Source organism: Cavia porcellus, unplaced genomic scaffold, assembly GCF_034190915.1.
Source record: "Cavia porcellus strain 051 isolate PalLab524CR breed Dunkin Hartley unplaced genomic scaffold, mCavPor4.1 scaffold_26, whole genome shotgun sequence".
Taxonomy (NCBI): domain Eukaryota; kingdom Metazoa; phylum Chordata; class Mammalia; order Rodentia; family Caviidae; genus Cavia; species Cavia porcellus.
In genome coordinates this window covers 45,072,911-45,093,844 of record NW_026947509.1, presented here as the reverse complement: position 1 = coordinate 45,093,844, position 20,934 = coordinate 45,072,911, and the positions used below count along the sequence as shown (strand labels likewise).

General features: G+C 43.1%; 1 protein-coding gene across 1 annotated transcript in view; it reads left to right on the top strand.

The window, feature by feature from the left end:
- Dytn (dystrotelin) overlaps positions 1-20,934 on the top strand; it is a 50,090-nt gene that overhangs the window by 17,747 nt on the left and 11,409 nt on the right. Inside the window, 6 exon segments of the mRNA XM_063236649.1 lie at positions 2,327-2,398; positions 2,626-2,789; positions 6,485-6,596; positions 8,119-8,267; positions 15,575-15,722; positions 18,484-18,554. Coding sequence (XP_063092719.1) covers positions 2,327-2,398; positions 2,626-2,789; positions 6,485-6,596; positions 8,119-8,267; positions 15,575-15,722; positions 18,484-18,554 — 716 coding nt within the window.

Here is a 20,934-nt window from a genome sequence, read left to right as displayed (position 1 = left end):
GTGCATGACAGATGTGGATTAGGTCTCCTGACCAAATAGGGACAAATGGAGGAGCCAGGGCACACCTCTGAGCATATGAATGAGCCCTGAACCAATCCACCCTGCCTGTCTCGGCAGTCAGTAAAGGTTTTCACTCCCAGAGTTAAATTCCTTCTAGTGACTGTGTTGAAAGATGACCATGACAGAATGAGGCATTAGAAGATTATAATCAGCTGATATAAAGCTTTGTGAAAATCTCTCAATAAAGAGAAAGGAGATCTGGTGTGAAATCCTAATTCTGTAGTTGTGATCTTGAGGGAAATGTCAAGTCTGAATTATTCCATGGTTTATTAATTTTTTTAAAAAAATTTAACTAACAAGATGAAAATTATACATAGTCAAGATGTAAGCAGCGTGTAGTGGTACTTACCTGTTCATTTCAGCTGCTCAAGAAGCTGAGGCAGGAGAATGATCCGAGCCCAGGAGTTCAAGGCCAGAATGGACCTCATGACAAGTCCCTATCTGAAAAAGGAAAAAAAAAAAAAAAAAAAAAAAGACATTGCTGCGCACTATGTAATGCTCACCAGAGTGAGCGTACTAAGCCCACAGTTGCTCTGTTAGTGTGAGTGGAGGGGTGGCGAGGACACTGAAATCTGCTCTCATAAAATCAAATGTCAAATGAACAATACAGCATTAGGGACAATAATCACAATCTACATTAGATCTGTGCTGGCTTTTCATCCCCCCAACAAAACACATGACAAAAACAACCAAAAGGCCAAGAGACTTATTTTGGATCACGGTTTTGCAAGCTCCAGCTACGGTCGGCTGGTGCCTGGGTAGCAACGCTCCAAGGACGGGCTGGTGGGGGGAGACCACTCAGCTCGTGGCACACGAGGCACAGAAGTGGGCAGAAAGGGCCGATGGCGCCTGTGTCTTCAGGTCCCCTTCTTCTTGGCCCCCGTCTGGTGGATGGTACGATCCGGCCTCTTCTCACTCTTGTGCTCCCACATGCCAGGATCTCCAGAAACGCCTCTCAGCACCCAGAAGGGTCCTGGACTAAGTCTACTGGTGTCACTTTCCAACCAAGTTGACACAATGAAACATCACCTGTACTGGAGAACAGATTTAATACAAAGTATATAAATGTGTAAGAATGCACAAGATTGGCTTACAATGGCACGGCTGCCCACAGACTCAGGTGTGGAAAAGTGCAAAATGGGCTTCCTGCACACTGGGGCTCCCTGCAGTGCCTGTGCCAGTCCATAGCCAGAGGCTGAGGGGTCTGCGGTGGAGGCCAGAGGACGAGGTCCAAGCTGAAGGTGAAGCCTGGATTCCTCCACGGAACCAGAAGGATCACTCCTTCTCTCCCTTCAGCCACGGCCAGGCTCAAGGGTATCGGTCAGTGCCAGTCACACCCAGGAGGGGTCTTCTGTCTTCAGTAGACCCTTTCAGCCACACCTATATCTGTGCCCATCCAATGCAGTGGGGCATTTTTCATTTAAGCAGACACAGTCAGTTAATTATCACAATCACAGATCCCCAAAATTTATTCACCATATACCATAACTGGAATTTTGTACTCTTGATTGGCATGTCTTCTTTCCCCTACCGACCACGACCTCTGTGGCACCCCAATTCCACTCTCTGCTTCTATGAGTTCAGCTTTTTAGATTCCCCATATAAGGAATATCATACAGCATTTGTCTTCTAGTGTCTGGCTGGTTTCACTTTGCATATTGTTTTCCAGGTTTGTCTATGTTGCAACAAGTGAGAGGATTTGCTTCTTTTTAAAGCCTGCGTAGTACTCCAGTTTATAAACGCCACATTGCCTCCCTTTATCCATGTCCATGGACATTTAGGTCGTTTGCATGTTTGGTTATTGGGAATAATGAGGTGTGATCACTGATCCACAGATAGTGCTGTGATATAGTGATTTGGTTCCCGTCACCCTCTTGGTTTTAAAAGGGATAAAGATTAACAGCCTAAAGGGTAATATTTGCTAAAATGACATGATATGAAAACACTGGCAAAGCTTTTCCTTAAAACCATTAGGAACTTTAATGCAGTGATTTATTGTGATTTCATAGGTAAATGGGGCAAAGAAAAACTAAAATGAGAGCCCAAGAAATGAATCCAGAGAAGCCATCATTTACTGCCCCGACTGCCAGGCTTTCTTCCCTCGTTTCCCTTCCTCCTCTTGGAAACATGGCACAAATCCTGCAGAGGTCTTCTTTTTGCTTGTGGGCCCCTCCAGTCTTGGAAACCCACTCCCATGACCCCAGGACCCCAGGTGGCCGCGTGTTTCTGGCCTTTCCAGATGCTGATGCGAGGTTCCCCTTTGCAGATCCCAGCTGTGGTGGGTGAGAGTCGCAGGCTGAGCTCGGTGGACAGCGCTGTGCGGAGCTGCTTCCGAGGGGTGAGTACCCCAGACAGGGCGCTGGGGCAGACTCCAGGAGTTTGCCAGCGGATTCAAACCCAGCTCCACACTGCAGGGCAGACAACCTCACTTTGGAGGTAGATTTGCCTCCAGCGTTCACATGACAAACTTCTTTGGCAGGATGCACAGAAATAGACCCCAAAACTAGAAGGTAAAAATACAAGGCCGTGCCTAAAAACACCTATTGGGCCACTGTTACGTTTCAGGTGTTGAGCCCGGGAATCAAGGAGGAGAAATTCCTCTCCTGGGTGCAGTCTGAGCCTGCAGCCCTGCTGTGGCTCCCGACCTGCTGCCGGCTGTCGGTGCCAGAGAGGATCACTCACCCTGCCCGGTGCAGCCTCTGCAGCGCCTTCCCCATCACCGGACTGAGGTAGGCACGCTGTGTCGTGGGGACCCCTCTCCAAATGCGCCTAAAGCTGGGGCAGTGTGTCTCTCCAGGCTTTCTGAGGCTTTTCTACCCCTTCTGGAACTCAGCTGGCTTTTTCAGCACAGTTCCCTACTTGAAGCTAAAATAAACTGATCTTCCATAAATTTCCCACTCACTCTTACTATGCTCAGTAAATATTTTTATTACCTTAAGGCGAAAAATTGCCTTTTGTTGAACAATAACAAGCACAACCACAAAACCTTTTCAATCCTTCGGAGCCATCCAAAACAACACAAACATTCGTAGTTTATATTTGTTAAGTATTCAGTCCTAAACTGAACATTTTGTATAAAAAAATGCTACGTTTACAAAGGTAGTGTGGTTAGCCTGGTGAGCAGCTGAAAAACGCGCTTCCATTCACACAGTGGGCAGGACCTGAGGTTGGCGGTCAGAACGGAGTCCCGGCTTTGCAACTATGAACTCTGCTCCCTTCCTGGGGACAGCAAAGCATAAGACTCCATGAAACAACCTGCTTTTATAAGGGCAGCGTAAGCCAGATCTCTCGGCCTACAGACAGTGCAGATTTAAAAGCTAGGTTTAAGAGTTAGAGACCCAGCCCTTTCTAGAATCCTTCCTGAGGAAGACAGTCCAGATTCCATTTTAGAGAAAAGGCGAGGTAGGTCTGTCATACACAAAACAATGAGAAAGTAAAATTATTATGGTTTTTATTATAGATTTGGGGAAAACTAGCAGATTTGGGACAAGCGAGGGCAACCCCATGATTCACAGAGCATGGACACTGGCCCAGAAGTACACAGGCCCAGAACGGAAGTACACAGAACCTGAGCGGAAGTATACAGGCCCTGAGCGGAAGTATACAGGCCCAGAACGGAAGTATATAAGCCCTGAGCGGAAGTATACAGGCCCTGAGCGGAAGTACACAGGCCCTGAGCGGAAGTATATAGGCCCTGAGCGGAAGCGCACAAGCCAGAGCGGAAGTACAGAGTACCGGAAGTGAAGTACGTGGGCCCGCAGCAGAAGCACACAGGAGCTCCGGTACACTTGCTAATGGAGGTTGGGACACCAGAAAGGAGGGGACGGAGGCCCCAGGGCTTGGCCCTTGCTCGCTTTGTTCCACTTCCTTCCCCATAGTTCCCGACCTGAAAGAATTAGAGCTTAGAAATAATCCCCACAGACATAAAACAGGTCCATGAGGCCCACTAAAAACATAAAACTAAATTTTAGTTTTTCTGAGAAAATAAATTGTGTCTTTAAGAATTTAGAGTGCACAGCAAAATTTCTCTCCTAAAAAACTCTGCAACTAACTGAACGTGTCAAACCGTAACATCAAACGGTAAGACCTATCAACAAAAAGGACTGTTGGAAACCAAGCCAGCACTACAACAGAAATCTCCGTACTACAAAGAATAGTAAGCTCTTCTTATATCTGACAGTAGAGGAACAGAAATATTACTTACCTTGTCATATGTGTTATCAATAAGCAATGTGAAAGGTGTATTTTATAACATTGTTATGTGTTCTGCACTAGGCCAGGGACAGAATCAACTTTGCAATTACATAAAATGTAACTTTTACACTGAAATACTGTTTCAAAATCATTATGCATAATATAAACCAGATATTCCTATTTTATTACTCTTTGGCACAAATTGAGTGTCTTAACTCAGGTCACTCAAGAAAATGGCAAAGCAAGGCAGAGGTTGAGTGCCACACTTACTTTTCCTTCTCTGGGAAGAATGTGATGAATTCTCCCTCCTCAAAATACTTCTAGACATTCAGGGCAAAATAAAATGAGGGACTGATTAAATGATGTGTGGGGTTTCTTTTACCTTCTACTACCTTCTATAAGTCTATTAAAAATCATTTGGATTTATAATTGTACTCAGGGGTTGTGAGGAGAGCAAGTACAATCAGGATACAGAATTTATAATATTTTATGATGGTCACTGAGAGTTAAACACAAAAAGTGCAGGAAATCTGTTCACAACACTGAAGACCCAGAATATTCAGCCAAGGGCCTTGATCCCACAGCAACGTCCCACATGAGTCAAGATGAAGATGCAGAGCCCATGACAATGCCTCCCACAAGTCTAACTGGAAGTCTGGAGCCCATGAGAAGGATTCACGCCAGTCTGTTTTACAGATCTGTGCTGGGAACGTCCAAAGGTCAGCGGTGGAAGCTAGAAAGGCTATGCCAGTGGACTGAAGGAGCTGTGTTGATAGGTTAAGGGTTCTACACTGGAGCTGAGAAGCCAGGCTCAAAATAAGAACCAGGGCTGTCCTGAAAAGCACAGCCATCCTCAGTAACATGGAGGCCCTATGCTCCCCCGACAATAACAGTTGGGTACATGCCAGAAAGCCAGCATGAGGAGTTTCTCCTGGAGAGTAAAGGGCACACATCTTCCTCCTGGAACCAAGAAGTGATGCTCGATGTAAGGACCAGAGCTCCCCCAAAGTAAACCACAGTCATTCTCACTAACAAGGTCCTGAGTTCCTCTGATGATAATGGCCGAATTCATATTGAGAAAGCCAGCATGACAATCTCCTCCAGAAGAACCAATGGTTCGAAACAGCAACACTTAGGAGAACCCACAATGCCTAGCTCTTCTTCTCCACATCTCTATTTATGCTGCCAACCTTCCTCAGGTGGAACATCTATACTTAGCACCATGCTGATTTAATTCAGCTGGTGTTAAGTTGGCCACAAGTGTTTAATCCATAACGATAATGATCCTAACCATAAACTTATTCTTGGCTCTCAGAAACCTCAAGCAATAGCTGGCTTTAGGGAGATTAATTACATCATTTCAGAGCAGGATTCACAGATCTGAAAATAGCAGGAAGACAACAAAGCCTTGTTCTTCGAAAGAAAATACAAAAGATATAAAAATCAGAGATTGCCCCTCCTAAGGGTCTCTCCTAAGGATTTAGCACACAGAACCCTGCATATTGCAGGCACATGGTATCAGGGTCATGGGAGATCAAGGAAGGGGAACCATACCTATGTACTATGTTCTGTTGGATAAAACTGTATTAATATAATGCCTTATAAAGATACTGTCTTAGTTGCTGTCTTGTTGCTGGGACAAAATACTTAACACCCACATATTAAAGGAGAAAATGTTTATTTTGGCTCACAGTTTGTAGAAGTTTCAGTCCATGGTCACCTGACTCCAAGACAAGGTGGCATGTTTGAGGGGCCTGGCAGAGGAGGAACAGTCCGTGGCAGGGTAGGCAGGAGGCAACCAGTCATAAGCCTTCCTTTCCCTTTATATTCTATCCAGGCTACAAGCCTATTGGTTGGTGCCATCCATACCCAGACTGGGCCTTCTCATTATCTACACTCAGAACTCTGCTAAACCAATCAATAGGCTACTCCAGCTTTCACACATCATTAGTGCAGTGTCACACATATGATCCAGCCACCTCCCAAAAACCTCACTTATGAGCAGTAAGGGGGGTACATCTAAATATAAGCCACAATACTATCAAAAGAATATTTCTTTGATTAAATCAAGGTTATTTAGTATCCTTATCAACTTTAAAGGAAACCTTATATTCACTGGACAGCTCATACATCTGTAAGTTTTGGGGAACTCATCATCCTCCATCTAGGTATTATTTCTTTTCTTTCTTGCTGGTCATGATGAAAGCTGCCTTCCCATTTTAATTGGCAGATACCGCTGTCTGAAGTGTCTCGACTTTGATATCTGCCAGGTGTGTTTCCTCTCTGGTCTCCACATCAAGTCTCATCAGAAGTCACATCCTGTAATTGAACACCGTGTTCCGGTAACATCTATTATGACCTACCAAAGCATTCATTCATTAAATCTTATAAGCAACCAAAAAACCTTTCAGTAAATCTATAGATCCTGTTTCTGGCCTATTTAAGACTAAGAAAGCCTAACATGAAATATCTCTCAATATAAATATGTTTTCTTTACACTTCAGATTTTAATGAAAAGTTTGTGGGGAGGAGAAAAGCCAAACTGACCATTGATTCCATATTGTGCACTAGAAAATGACTGTGAAAGTCAGGTGGGGATGGGGAAACGTTGGAAATTTGCATAGGTAAAAAAGGAGAGAGCTCTGGTTTGGTAAAAGTCATGCAGTAAAGCTTCTAGTTGATGGTATATTTTTGCAAAAGTTCCCTTTGAAACATGTCTTTTCTTGAGTCATAGGTATATTTTCTTTAGGAAAAAAGAAAGATTATTATCTCAGTTTTAACTGAAAGTAACTGAGGCTTTAGAGCTACCTTTCAATATTTTTAAGACAATTATTAGTAACCCATAAGTGGGTTTAGTTCTTTTCAAGAACAAAGAAAAACACAAACAAAAATTTTGTAAGTTTTTAAGGAGGAACATTGTCTTTCCTCACTCATCTCCGTGAGTCAGTTTCCCCATGCTGGTGACACCCTCTCCTGACACAGCAGTCAAGGATGGTGATCAGCAGTCTTCATCGATGATCACTTTTCCTGTTTCTGTTTAACATGCGGTGCATGAAAGACTAGAGTCTGATCTCGGCTAATACTTTACAGTGGGCGTGGCCTTGCAAACCCGTTTTAACCCGGTCCTCTGGTTTCATTGACCTATCCTCCAGTTTCCTGTTTCCTGTAAACCAGGGACTTTATGATGTTACAGCGGCACCGTATGGTCACTTTTTTTATTACACTGTAAATTTCAAGTGCTAAAGAACTCTTACCCTTCTTTTAGGTGCTCCAATCTTTCCCTTCTAAAACTCTCCTCATTGTCATTATTAATGCATATTAATTGTACAAATTAATGCGATCACTGGGATATGTCCAGACACACATACATCCTGTGTTTTGCTCACATCCCCTACCTTTCTACTCTTCTCTGCCTCCTAGCTCCTTCTCACCCCCCAGTAACCCTTGTAGCAGAAGTCTTAAGGTGAGGAGCATGGGTGCACATCACGGGCTCCCCACATCCACTGATTCTATACAAAATTAGCTCTCACAATATTTTTCTGGAGACAAATCCCCAAGTCACCATCCAGTTCTCAAAGGAATCCCCAATCCACGTGGTTACAGACTGCTGTGTTTCATGGTCCTTGCTACCTTTAGAGCCCCGAGTTAGTGGTTCCTCTGAAGACGAGAAGTTATTGAGGGAATCAGGGCGTTTAATTTGGAGGCTACATCGAGATTCCAGAAGTAAGGAGATGAGATTATTTCCCCAAGAATATAAAAGTAAAGGAAATAATTCTGAAACCTATCATCGTGTCCTGAGCACCAAAGCGTGACTGAGTTCACACAGATCTGACGACTGTCTTTTAATTTCAGCCGCTGCAGCAGATGTCAGCGAAGGAGAACAGGACACTGCTCCTCAGGACGCTCAGAAGCAGCCGGCTCCAGGGGCGCTGCCAGAGCGGAGCAGCTCTGAGAAGGCCGGGGCTGCTGGATGCGGGGAAGCGGGAGGACCCAGCTCCCCGCACACAGGCCGGGTGAGTGAGGGCAGGGGGCAGTCGGTTGTGGGGCCCAGGGGACTGGACACTGCATGGCAAGGTGGCAGAGGGTGCAGCAGCAGGAGTGGCGTCGCTGAGGACCATAAAGGAGAGGTGAGGGCAGGATGCCCATAAGTGGCAGAGGTGAGGGCAGGATGACGGATCCTTCTCCCCCTAGAACTGAACTTGAGGTGCCAGTGACGGGTGGCACTGCCTCTCCGTGACCACACAAGGAGAAGCATGGGAGAGACGGAACGTCTTGGGCTGCTCATGTAACTCCTCTCTGTCTTCCTGCTTTGCCATGGTTTGCCTTTGGAGCTTAAGTCAGAGTCAATAGTTCATTTTCTTAAAAAAGGAGGAGGAAGATACTCAGGGTTCCTCCGCTCCCAGATGAGTGCCATTCCTGTTGCAGTGTTACCAAAGCAGAGAGGACGCTTTCGGTTTTCCGGTTTTTCATTCTTTCTTCTCCTGCACTCACTGGAGAGCGTGGCTGTGTCGGAGCTGTTCATCGTTTCAGTGGGCCTTACATTCACCCTCATAAGGAGGAGCTCATTCGTAAGGAGGCTCTTGTCATTGTGTGGGTTAGACCCAAAGTTTGCCGCCCCTGTAATCCTACCATCCGCTTCCCTACATGTGCACCTTGCTGTGTTCTGTAAATTAGTCTGCTAGGATAACTCCCTGGCCACTCCACGGTCTGCGTCTAGTGCCTCAGGCAGCACGATCTGTTCCAGTTCAGGTCAGACAGGGTCTGCACTGCGTAGACTTTCTAAGGGCTTCACGGAGAGCCAGAGTCCCCACAGCAGCTTCCAGCCCTGCTCCCCCAGGCTCCCAGCCCTCGTGTGCCTCTGGAGGACTCAGTCTGCCTCAGCCTCCAGCCTCTCCACACACGTCAGGTGTACGGCACCGAGGCACCCCAGTGCCTCCAGATCCCACCGAGGTCTTCGTTCAAATGTTGTCTCATCCTTCAAGCCTTTGCCTGATGACCTTGACCTCTTCGGCCTCTGTCCCCACTCTGATGTCCCCAGTATCCTCCCTTGCTCTACTTTTCTTCACTGCCTAGCATCCCATACATTCAACTTGTTTAATGTATTTATTTATTGTTGTCCCTCCATCCCCATCCTGCCACCCTGCTGCACGACAGTGCAAGCTCTATGGGGGAGGGGTTCTCTTGTTTCCAGTTGTACCACTAGTGTCTGTAACAATGTCTACATGGGATAAATGTCCCATAGATGTTTGCTGGACCAATGATAGACTGACTGATGAATGAATGAATGAATGAATGAATGAATGAATGAATAATAAAACAGATGGATGGATGGGTGCATGGATGGGCATATGGATGGGTGGATGGGTAGATGGATAGATAGACAGGTAGACAGATGGATGGATGGACAGATGGATAGGCAGATGGATGGGTGGACAGATAGATGGATGGACAGATGGATAGGCAGATGGATGGGTGGACAGATGGATGAATGGACAGATGGATTGGCAGACAGATGATGAGTGGACAGATGGTTGGGTGGACAGATGGATGTGTGGACAGATGGATGGATAAGGTTGATCATGAGTTTCCTAAGAATAAGCTATGAAGGAATTCAGAACCAGTGCAGGGACACCATGTGGGGACAAAGGCAGTGAAGGGTGAGCAGGCCTGAAAGAGAGATGTAGACCTCGTCTTCGGCCGGCCACATGTGTGGCCTCAGGCTGGTCACTTTATTTTTCCCAGATTCACTGTCTTCATCTGACACTGAGGATGCCTGGGCTTGGCAGTCTCAGAGCAGCATTTGTGTAAATAAAATAAAGAAAGGGCGTGATGAGGGTAATGCAAAAATAAAGGGTTTTAAATCTCAATGTGCCCTACTCCATCTGGGTCGCTTTCTCCAAATAATATTATGAGAAATTTTCAGTGTAGCCTGGGTATTGATGCTTCATAAACTCTTATTCGATCCAGGGGAAAGGAATGTGGAATATTACTAATCTTACAGTGTGCTAACAGACAAAAACATGTTCCTGATATCTTCTAAGTTGGTACGTTAGCATCGAGTGTCTTCAAGGGGTTAACAGTGTTTCCAAGTGATAACAATGAATTTATTCAGTGACTCAGCAAAGAAAACACATACTAAAAAAGCATCATTCCTTCTGATGTGAATTTATTTACCTTACACACAGTTATTCACACTGAAAAGGAAACACTTTTATTTATATAAACATAATTGAAAGCGATATCAAATATTTCCAGTGTTGTTAAATATGTTGGGAAGTTCTTGAAAATGTAATAAAAAAAGAAAATTGAAATACTGAAAAAGAAAAGACAATACTGCTTCAATTTGCTGTTAATATGATTGTGACTCCCTAAGAAAGCCCATGTAACTTTAGCAAAAAATAAAATTAATAGGCTTTGAGTGAAGACAGAATATAAAATAAATATGACAAATGTTAGCAATAACCAGCTATGCATTTTATAAAAATCCCAGGTGCAATGGATGTAAAAATTACTTTAAAAGAAACTACAAAGAAAAGTTTAACAAAAGATTCATGTATATTCGCTGAGTACAGAAAACAAAACCTGAACAAAGACAGAAAGATATCAAATACCTAACAAAAAAGACACTAGCATAAGTGTGTTCATGCTCCAAAAATTCATATAGTTTATTATCATTACTCACAGATTCAGTATTTACAAATTTGTCTCTTTTGGGTACCGGGAATTGAACTCAGGACCTTGCTCTTGCCAGGCAGACACTGTGCACTGAGCTATATTCCCGGCCCAGTATTTACCTATTTGGCTGCTTGGAAAATGTACTTGTACTCCCCAAATAATGGTGCAGTTACAGTGCTCACAGATGTACAGAAGGCAAAACTGACTGATGCATACCTCCCCAACCGAGGTCCAGCTGGTGTGGGGCCCCTTCCTGTTTCAGCTGCAAACAGGCTCCTTCTCACAATCTACCTGGGGCCATGTGCTTCATGGTTGCCTGGCTTTTGTAGGTGATCCCTGGTGCATTCCTAAGAACAAGAAAGCTCTGATGTGTGTTAATGAGAAAATGTGTGTTAATGAGGTTTATTCAAGCATGTGATACCGTGCTGTTTACTACTGAGTTCAATGTCAATGAATCCACAACAGCTGCCACATAAACAGCCTATAAACAATGACATAAAACAAGGTTATGTATTGATGGACTAATGAAAATATTGGGATCAGAGGTCACAGAATCTTGCTCCTGTATCCCCCACCCAGGAGCAGAGGCTTGGTATTTGTGAAGTCCCAGTTCAAGGTGACTTTATAGAGCATAACTTCTGTGAATAATAAGAATCAGCTATGTACACACAACGTGCTTCCAAGTAAAATCATGATGTTTTTTAAATAGGATAAAAGAATTTCAAAGATATGTTGGGAGAATAAATATACAAAAATAGTCAAAAGCAGGCAGAGATAGAATAGAGAGCAAAGATATTCCTTAGCAGATTCTTTAGCAAGCTTACTGTAGAAACACTGCGATCAAACAGTGTAGTAGAAAAAGGACTGGAAATTCAGAGCTTAGGATGATAATGTATAACTTAATTGACCCAAGAGCACGTGGAAACGTCACGTGATAACAGTGCTATTTCAATTCAGTAGCATTCGGAAAATTGTGAAGGAACTTATAATCCATCTGAAGGAAAAACTGGCCCTTATTTTGATCTCTATGCTAAAATAAATTCCAACTTTAAATGAAATTTAAATATGAAAATCATTTTTTACAGTACTAGAAAAAAAACAGCAAACCTATGGTGGAAGAAGACTTCCCTAAGTAAGACAAAAGTAAACAAAGCAAAAACAAAAAAAGAAAGAAATGAAGAAATCATGAAGGAATAGGCAGCAGGTGTGTGTAATGGCACATACTTAAATACCTTCCTAGGAGAAACAGTATCTCAAATATAATCCAAAGACAAGCCTTAGACTCAGATGGATTGTTACTATTTTCAGCAATAGGATAAATTAGGTTATTCAGAAGCTTCCTGCAAATTGATAACAAAAACTCAAGAAGAAAATGAAGAGGAGAAGAAAGGGGGAGGAGGGATCTACACAACATAGGTTATCTGGGAAAAGGATTCTACACACACACAAAGATGTCCAGGCCCAGGAGAAGTCAGAGGAATGCTTTGTAGGCCACCACAGGCAGGATGAATCAGAACATGCTACACTGGTAAGGACGGAAAGAAACAGACACTCTTGAAATCTGGTAAGACGTACAAGGGCTGTAGACCTTTGAGAAAACACTGAAAAGCATTCATTTATTCATTCTACAAAACAAGATTCATTAATATTCTTGTATGCTTTTTTTGAGCACTTGGAATACATCGGTGGGCAGAAGCGAAGATCTCTGCTTTCATGGCACTTTCTTCTTCAGGGAGAGACCACACTGAGAAAAAGAAGTTTGTAAGTGAAATACAGTGTACCTTAGAAGCGGGGTGGTGTAAAAGTGACAGGAAGGGGACCCAAGAGAAATCAAGACTTGCAGGGAGATTTGGTGGCAAATTTAAAGAGTGATTGCAGAGGGCTTTGGTGAGTGGGGACGTTGGCAAAGGGCCTGGAAGAGGGGAGGACGTCCGTCACACAGACACCCAGGGAAGAGAGACCATGCAAAGAGGAGTGTGCCCTGCAGGCCCAAAGGAAGTGAGGCGGCCAGGGTGACCTAGTGCAGGGCAGAAGCAGGGTAAGAAGGGAGCAGGGGTGCGGGGACAGATATTAGAGGGGCTGGTGAGTAGACCAATGCAAGGACTCGGGCTTTTGCTTTGGAGAGGACTCGCAGGGTCTGAGGACAGGATCTGACTGAACTTTTAACTCTGTCCCTCTCAGCAGAAGCGCACTTGCCTAACCTGTGCAAGGGCCTGGCTTCTCACTTACTCACAAGAACTGAAATAAAAGTGTCACTCTGACTGCTCTGCTTAGAATAAGCTAAGGGGTGGAGAGTTGGAAGCAAGAGCATACCAATGATTTCCTAAATGTTCTAATGTTTCTATTTGGAATTCATTAAAAACTTAATCCATTTAGAATGTAGTTTACTTTGGCTGTCTCATCAGATAGGCAATCAGTTATGATATGTTTTTTCCAGCCAAATTAAAATTCCAACTTTATCACATATTAGCTTCTCTTACAGACTTGGGTCGATCAATAGAATTTGTGTTCTCATCCTGAGATCTATGTGCCTTTTCTTGTATAAGCACTGAACACTGGGGTCATTGTTGTCCTAAAGTAGAAGGGTAAAGTGCCACCACCCAAAAGCAGCGCCAGTGGCTGCACAAGTTGAGTCAGGACACTTAAAGAAAGAGACGTGGAGATGTTGAGTAGACCATTGGCTGTCCACATCTGGAATTTGAGGAAAATGCATGCACTAGAGACACCAATGCAGGGGCTTTGGCCTACCTGTGTTTTAGAGCTGAAGAGATGCCAACACATCTGTGTGAGATTGTAAGAAACCACCACGGAGAAGACAGGGCGATCACAAGCTGGGTCCTGTAGCCTCCCACTTTACAAAGTCGAGGAAAGGAGGGAAAACCAGAGAGGGGGACTGAGAAAGACTGAAGAAGGAGGAGGGAGGAAACTCAAGACCGTGAGGAATCCTGGAAGATGGGAGAGGAAAGTGCTGGAGGAGGAGGGTGTGGTTGCCCCACCATTGCCAGACCTGACTGATTCAAATGGCACTGCTAGGTCAAGCAAGATTTGCCTTGAGTAAGCATATCATCGATGACTTCCCAAAAGGACCCAGTAGGACAGTGGTGGAAGAAGAAATCGGGCTCAGGGAGACTGCTGAAAGAATGGAAGCTGAGAAACAGAAGATGCCCAATCAGAAAATCCCAGGATGTCTTTCTGTTGGGAAAGCATAAAGATAGTGTAGATCACAGAATCCCTAGAGTTAAGAGAGTGCTTCGTTATGATGGAGAAAATCATAACAGGTGTAATTATGGAAACAGTGAGTAGGGAGAAAACATTGATAATCTGGGGAGAGGAGAGAATGGTTGCTACAATCAAGTGGGGAAAGATGTGAGGTCTGGCATCAAAAGATTAAGATTTGCTAAGCTACAAAATAAACGTAAGAGTTGGCGGATTGGCCAGTCTGGGAATTTTGCCCTGCAGGAATGGAAGCAGCCCGAGGCAGTAAATGAAAATGCTTATTGTAGCATCTGCTTTTCAGGGCAATAAACCAGAAACAACCGCAGAGCTCGTGGCAGAAGAATGAACCGCATATTATACAGAATACAGCAGAATCTAGGGAATGTGCTTAAAGGAACAAGTTTTAGCTCCTGTCGCTTATATTAAAGGGTATTCAACATCAAATGCAATGAGAACAAAGCAGCAACAGAATAATGCCAGGGGCGGTTTCTTTTTTTGTTTCAGAAACAAATTCAGTATGTGTTTAGATACTTGTGAATGTTTATGTCAATACAAAACAGTGTGTGATCACGGGGGCCTCCTGATCTGACACTTCCGTCCTTTTGGACTGTGAGGAAATAAACATCCACTGTTTAAACCACCCAGGATATGACCCTGTATAATAGCAGCCCAAGTGAACTAAGATGAAATGGAACAAGTTCAGGGTACTAGAATTATCTCAGATAGGCTTGGAGCAGAGGGTATCACTCAGAAAATGTGTTACAAAGTGACAGGTTTCCCTTTTTGCTACCCAAATGCTTGCATCTTACTAACGTGACTAAGTACACCACCAAAGAATCATCATTTCTTTCCTAGTGCTCTTGCTGTGTCTTGCAGAAATTACCACAGTGTGTTGGAAAAAATTGTATCATCATTGTTTGTCAGAAGTGAATCGTCTGTGAACGAGGAGTTCTCTGACTTTTTTGTTGTCATTTTTTTTAAGAGCTCAAGATGGCTAGATGCCTGAAAATGATTTTGAATAGAGGGATAAAACCAAAGGTAATTGTATAAAATTGAATATGCCTGACCTTAACCAGCATGTCCCATGTTCTTTCAGATTCGACATGCTAAGCACATACCTATATTTAGAACCCCGAGTGTCTGACCTGAACACCCTGACCTGAGAGATATTTCTTGCAGTCATCCCTCAAATTCTTTGTATTGGCATGCCTAGATTGTCCTGGAGAAGGAAAAATGGAACTTTCATTCCTATTATTGGATAATTATCTATCAGCCTAATAGTCTGACTGGGCACAAGCACAGAAGAAGAAGGTGGATTCTAGATTGCTACTCGGGGATGGGCTCTCGCCATCAGTGTTCAATTTGACAGCTTTGGAAGAGGCTTTGCTCGAGTCACACCTTCTCCTCCCCAAATCTCTGCTTTCTACAGGTGCTCCACTCAGTACCATAGCTCTAAAAACCCTGTGTGCGGCAGGTTGGTGAGACCAGTGGAGGCAGCAGCCACCAAAGTTTCCCGCTGCGGCCACCTGGGATTATCTCAGGCTCAACAGGTGAGCCATGCCAGCCCACAATACCAGGTAAGTCCAAAGAGGGAGGACTCAGTGTGGACGCATGATTCAGCTGGACCGATCTGTAAGCGTGTAGGTGGGTTTGGTAAATCATTCTCTGGTTTACAATTTACGAGATGTTAATGTGATCGATGGAAAACTTAGAAATATATTTTTAAATAAGGTTTTTCTCTGCAGTTATGAAGGGCTGCATATATGTTACAGAAAATTTGAAAAAGACAGGAAAAAGCAAAAAATAAATTTAAAAATATATAGAGTTCATCATACATGCACCATTAGTATTTTGAAATATGAGGTATGAGCAAAAATTCAGTGAGTATTTTATTTATCTTTTAAAAGTGTATTACAAGCTGGGAATAGTGGTACACACCTGTAATCCCAGCATTCTGGAGGCTGAGGCAAGAGGATGGCTGTAAGTCCGAGGGCATTCTGGGCTACATAGTGAGTTCAAGGTCAGCCTGAACTAATAGTGAGACCCTGTCTCAGAAAACCAAACTAATTAATTAAATATACTACAGTGAAAGACACTACCATTTATCCCTCCCCAGAATACTGCCCCTCACTCTGAACACACCAATCCCATCATTCTTGCCTCTTTCTGAAGCAGTTTTGGACTCTGCTTTCAGGAGTGTCTGTGGTTGCACTGTCCTCCCTGCCTTGATGTCCTAATTTGATTCAAAATACTTACCTTTCCTAGTCATTCTGACTTTGGGGAAGAGGCAGAAGTTGCCTGGTGCCAGATCTAGTGAATGAGATGACAGGGACATGCTATATTTTTTTTATTTGACAGAAATTGCTGTAAACTTTTTTTAATGGAGTCAAGACATCAGGGAAGCCATGAAAGGAGACTCAAGAAAGGAGGACTCCAGAACTGCTTCGGAAAGTGGCGAGAAGGATGGGTCGTGTGTGTCTGAAGTGAAGGGGAGTAATTTTAGGGAGTTTAATGGCAATGTGTCTTTTACAGAAATACAGCTTTCATTTTCTAATTTAAGCATTCATGGCTTGATTAATTTTCTCTCAAAATACCCAATACCCAAAATGCAGGAAGGAGGGGTTCATTTAGCTCACTGTTTGTGGAGGTTTCAGTCTGTAATCAGCTGGCTCCAAGGCAGGGTGACATGGCACCGGGCAACACTTCAAGGCAGCAGCCAGAGCAAAAGAGGTGAAAACAAACCTCTTCTCCTCCCTTATATTGTAAGCAGGCTGCTCCCCGCTCCACTTCTCGCGTGGGTGTAGCACTCACACCATCTCTGTGCCCTCCTTTTTTTTTTTTTTTTTTTTTTTGTCTTTTTCCTTTTTATCGGTACCAGGGATTGAACTCATGACTGCCTGCTATGCCCTCCTTTTGCACAGGCTGAGGATGTTTACAAAGTAAGGATCTTGGCTCCCTGACGAGTCTCTTAGTTAAATTTCTAAACTTCTCAAGTTATGTATCAACCATAACAATTCACCATATTTTTACCATTCCTTAAATGTAGCAATTTTTTATTTAAAATACTTTAAATTATATAAATAAGACCTAAATCTGTCTTATAAGAAGTTAAAATCTATTCAGCCAACTCCTTTACAGCCATCAGTCCTAACCTAGATTCAGTCTTTAGTTCCCCAGAGGTATCTATTTGAGACAGAGGGGACCAGTGAGGATTATTTATTAAGCTGAAAATTTGAGAACCTTGCACATGTGCAAAAAAACCCCTACAGAATCCTATTCACTGCACCAATGCTTTAATTTTGAAAACTTGTAAACAGCCTAATATTGAGAATAACTCAATAAATAATGATATCTAGTCTGGATCTATCAAGGTAAATCCATATGCAGCAAAATATGCTTCTTGATTATGGGAACATGCACCAGATGATAATATTGATGTAGAAATATTTGCAAGTTTTTATATTAGTATGACTCAAAGGCCATGTGGAAGCCATCCAAGTATGACTTAAATGAAGAGGCAGACAGGGACAGTTCACTCAGAGAGGACATGAAGGGCACGTGCCAGCTAGCAGATGTGACCTTCAGTTTGTGTCCTGCCAAGTGGCTCCTTCCTGCTGATCTTCTTCTGCAAGGCCATTCCCGCAGGGCAGTGCTGTGGAGGTGGCCGGAGTCTCTGCAGGTCATTTGCATGCAGAGAAGGAAGCTGCAGAGCATAGACCCAGGCTCCCCTCAGACACGTAGAGGTCCAGTGGCTGGGCCACTGCACCCGAAAGCCTGGGTCTCACTGGGTCAGGTTGGTACAAGCCCTTGGGGGGCTTTTCAGGAAGCTGACTTTGATGGGAGAGGTTTGGTGGGGAAACCCTAAATGAGAGTTGTGCCAACCACAATTAACGCAGCAGACTTGACCGATTCAAAGAGAAGGACGGGCCCTGCCTGTTCATCTAGGTAGGAAGCAGTGCAAAGAAAATGCAGTCAACGTAGAAGGTGGAAGGGAGGAAGTGAAACACTTCTTAAACCAAGGGAAAGAAAGGGACCCGGATGGTTTCATAGTTGCTTTTAGGGAAGCCATTCGGGGCAGCAGCCTAACTTGGGCAAATACTGTTTTGACTTGTTTTTTACAGGTGAAAGTGTTGTCTGTATTTTCCCTGCTTTTGTGGAAATAAATCACGCATGTACCTGTAACCACTGTCGAGGGACATAAACCAGAACATCAGCAGCTTCCGTGAAATACTCCGTATTTTTACAAGAAACATCATTTTCATGTTCCGATGGTAGATTTTTAGGAATGTGAGTTGTGCTCAAACCAAAACTGATTTTCCCCGTTTCTTGCTTCACTAGACCATGGTCAGCATGGAGAGTGAACTGAGGAGGACTCGAGAGTCCATCAATGCCCTCCAGAGAGAAAGAAGGTGAGAATCGTGAGTGGATGCACACGCAATAACAGATCAGCAGAACTTCACTTAGGTTGTATAGAAAAATGTTCTATAAAGGTTTTTACATTTTCAGGGCTGGGGATTTAGCTCAGCGGCATAAGCGCCTGCCTTGCAAGGGCGCAGTCATGAGTTTGATCCCCGGTACCAAAAAAACCCACAAAATTTTACTTTTTAAAAATTGGAATAAATTCTTCAAGTGCAGAAGTCCTGTGTTTCCATTATTAAGGTGAAAGAGAAGTTTGACTGCACTTGAATAGGTAGCCATAATAAAAGTCATGTCACTAGGTATAGTAAGATTTACTTTTGATTACCTAAATTTATTCCTTGAAAGCTGGAGAAGCACTTTCTATAAAATTTTGATTCTTTTATATATTGATTCAACCACAAAAACAGGCTTGTATGTATTTTCATTATTTCTACAAAAATCAGTATACTTCCTTTCAAAGCACCTAACTTTTTACCAGGTTTGTTTGGTTGATTGGAAACTCTACCATTTTCTTTTTGTGTCTTGGGGAACAGACCTTAAGCCTGTGTCTCCTCTAGTCATTCCTTTAGAAAACAGAATTTCTGACTCACAATCAGAAGTTGCTTCTCTGAGAAGACATGCATTTTCAGGCACAAGAGAGGCTCAGTAAATTAATGATTCTGTATGTGTACATAAGAAGACAAATACTTCATAATGAAAATGAATGAAAGGGAGTATTTTTAAATTCTGTGATAACTCATGCAAAGCTGCTCAAGAAACTTTTAAAGTACTTAAATAACTGACATTTTAAAAATAATTCTGATCATTTTCATGGAGTAAGGAAAAGAAATTAAAGCCAAAGCTTAAAAAATGATATTAAAAGGCTGTTTTGAAACTGAAAGTATAGAAACAAAAACAATTTTGAAATGTATTATTTAAAAATTAATTTTTAAATAACTGTTTAAAAATATTTCCTTCTAATTAAATTATTTCCTTACATATAATCCAAATCTCCCACATACACCATTGGTATCCTAAGAAAATATTTATTATACAAAATGTGGAGCTTTTTAATAAATGAAAAGCAAAGTAAGGGGCCATCCTTATGCATGGCTACACCATCATTTTTGTCAGTCTTGGATAAATTTGTAGATGGCGTGGGCTCTTGCATCTGTATGTTACATGATACAAAAAGGTATAGCTAACAAGCCAAATAACAATTTAGAATCAGTAAGATTTCAAACAGAGGAATAATTAATAAAGACCAAATTTTAAGACATTAGAGAGAAGTCCTATAGTTGTAGGTCCAGGTCCATAAGTAGCGTGAAAAAGACCTAAGATATGTAGTTGACTGCCAAGTTCAGTAATAGCCAGCGTTGTGTCAGTGATTATTTGAAAAAACAACACAGTTTTAGACATTACTGACAGAAATCGTATCACTCAATGGTTACCCAATGGTTGCCCATTTATGATTCTAACTGTGCTCAGAACTCACCAAGGGAGGTCATGCTTCCCTGCTCTGTGCCTGATTAGCTTGCCTTGGGGACCTCTGGTTTCCTTTCAATTTTATTTATTTACTTATTTATTTTTGGTACTGGGAATTGAACTGAGGATCTTGCACTTGTCAGGCAGGTGCTTATGCCACTGAACTATCTTTGGCCCCTGGGTTCCTTTTAAAATCCTAGGGTTGTAGTCAGGGGTTGTACAGAGAACAATTAGAATCAGGACACAGAATTTTTAATATTATTTTATCATGGTCACCCAGAGTTGAACACAAGTAAATGCAGGAAAACTATCCACAACACCAAAGACATAGAATATTTAGTCAAGGGCCTGAATCACACAGCAATGTCCCACGTAAGTACAGATGAAGACCCAGAGCTCATGCCAGTGCCTCCCATGGGTCCAACTGGAGTTCTAGAGCCCACAAGAAGGACTCATACCAGTCTCTTTTATAGATCTGTGCCAGAAAGGGCCAAAGGTCAGTGGTGGAAGCTAGAAAGTCTATGCCAGTGGGGTGAAGGAGCCATGCCAGTAGGTTGAGAGTTTTACACTGGAGCCGAGAAGTCACACTCAAAATAAGGACCAGGGCTGTCCTGAAAAGTACTACAGCCATCCTCAGCGACAGGAAGGCCCCAAGCTCCTACAGCGATAAGAACAGTAGAGTACATGCCAGGAAGCCAGCATGATGAGTTTCTCCTGGAGATTCAATGGCACATGTCTTCCACTCCAGAGCCAGGAAGCTATGCTTGATGTAAGGACCAGAGCTCTCCCAAAGTGAACCATAACCATTCTCACCAACAAGATCCCGTGCTCCTCCAGTGACAATCTTCGAAATCACACTGGAGAAGCTAGTCATGACGAGCTCCTCCAGGAGAACCAACAGCTCAA